General features: G+C 35.5%; 1 protein-coding gene across 1 annotated transcript; it reads right to left on the reverse strand.

The window, feature by feature from the left end:
- Positions 1-35: 35 nt before the first annotated feature.
- On the reverse strand, positions 36-1,121 carry LOC112095101 (sanguinarine reductase-like). Its single transcript, XM_024176779.1, has 4 exons — positions 1,039-1,121; positions 828-925; positions 393-502; positions 36-267 (listed from the first exon to the last, which is right to left on the reverse strand). The coding sequence occupies exons 1-4, from the start codon at positions 1,119-1,121 to the stop codon at positions 202-204; spliced, it is 357 nt and encodes a 118-aa protein (XP_024032547.1). The 3' UTR covers positions 36-201.
- Positions 1,122-1,285: the final 164 nt, after the last annotated feature.

Consider the following 1,285-nt stretch of genomic DNA (forward strand, 5'->3'; position numbering starts at 1 on the left):
AAAAAAAAAAAAAGTCCGAGATATCGTACGTTCCTGAGTTGCGAACGCCAGGAAATAACAGAAGAAGAACACCAAAAATATCATGTATGATGTCTATATACATTTCATAGGCAATTTATGTGTCACCCGCAATTTTACTCTTTGCAACATCATCTTAAATAGATACATAAAGGGAGAAGAACCAATGAAATGTGTATCTAATTACTTTGTTTCCACGGCTTCGAATAGTTCTCGCCACTTTTGCTGATCGCTTCCCGGTCCTTCTCCCTGCAAAAAATGCTAGGAGTTTTAGCCAAAGGACTTCCTTTTTAACATGACAAAGTGGTATTCTCTTGAGAGGCATTGTTCACCATAGCCAACATGTAATTTTAATGCAATCTTGGGAGAATTACCTCAATTGAGTTGATTTCGTAAATTTTGCCCCGAGTGAATTCTATGTCCAACGCTTGTATGCAAGCTTCAGCTACAACAAGTCTGCTGACCTCACCAACTAGTTTATCCCCTGAGACCAAATTTGTTAAACAAAATGAGGTATGCATATATAAAAGATGGTTAATCATATTAATCTGGTTTCAAAAGCCCTAATCAGGAGTTAGGAGATTTAGAGAACATTAGCATGAAAACCACCTATTCTATTTACGCATTATTTTATGCTTTAATTTGTGATCTGTTCTTTTTTGCTGCAAAAATCCATTTTCTACCATGGTATGATACTACAGGAAAGTGATTAGGCCTCATGAATTGTTCTCGTAGTCTATACAATGGCAGTTGTTTCTTTTTTTCCTTAAAAAGAAATGTTCTAACTTGTATTATTTCAAACAACATACCTCGACCGATAAGAACTGCGCGCCGTTGCCCGGCGGTAGCTTTAAGCAAAGTATTTAGATCATATGATGTGTAGGGACCATCCGTCAATCTTCCAGCTCTGTATAGATATAAACAAGAAATAAGCAAAAATGTAAGATTATGCAGAAACTTTCTGCTAAGCTGGATCTCATTCAATTTTCATTATGATAAATTTTGGTCTCTCAAACGAACCTGATGATTGAAAATGGTAGACCAGAATTTTGGAGAAAATCCTCCCCCATCTTCTTGTATTTGAGAACACCAAAAAGGTTCATGATGCTATTAATTTTGTGAAAAAGAAATTCTCATTAATTTTGTGAAAGTGCAACAAAGAGATTGAGTAGTGGTTATCAATTACCAAAAAAGAGACCACGACGATTAGGATTTAAAGAATTCAATTAAATGGGTCAAACTTCAGTTTGTGCACATGATCACAAAA

This window comes from Morus notabilis, unplaced genomic scaffold (assembly GCF_000414095.1).
Source record: "Morus notabilis unplaced genomic scaffold, ASM41409v2 C11397922, whole genome shotgun sequence".
NCBI lineage: Eukaryota > Viridiplantae > Streptophyta > Magnoliopsida > Rosales > Moraceae > Morus > Morus notabilis.

What these genes read in the sequence shown, in the direction of transcription:
- LOC112095101 (XM_024176779.1), bottom strand. Translation starts at nt 1,121, where the DNA reads ATGAACCTTTTTGGTGTTCTCAAATACAAGAAGATGGGGGAGGATTTT. An exon ending in CTACCATTTTCAATCATCAG is followed by an intron (nt 926 to 1,038) that starts GTTCGTTTGAGA and finishes ATATCTATACAG; the next exon opens with AGCTGGAAGATTGACGGATG. An exon ending in CGCAGTTCTTATCGGTCGAG is followed by an intron (nt 503 to 827) that starts GTATGTTGTTTG and finishes ATTTGGTCTCAG; the next exon opens with GGGATAAACTAGTTGGTGAG.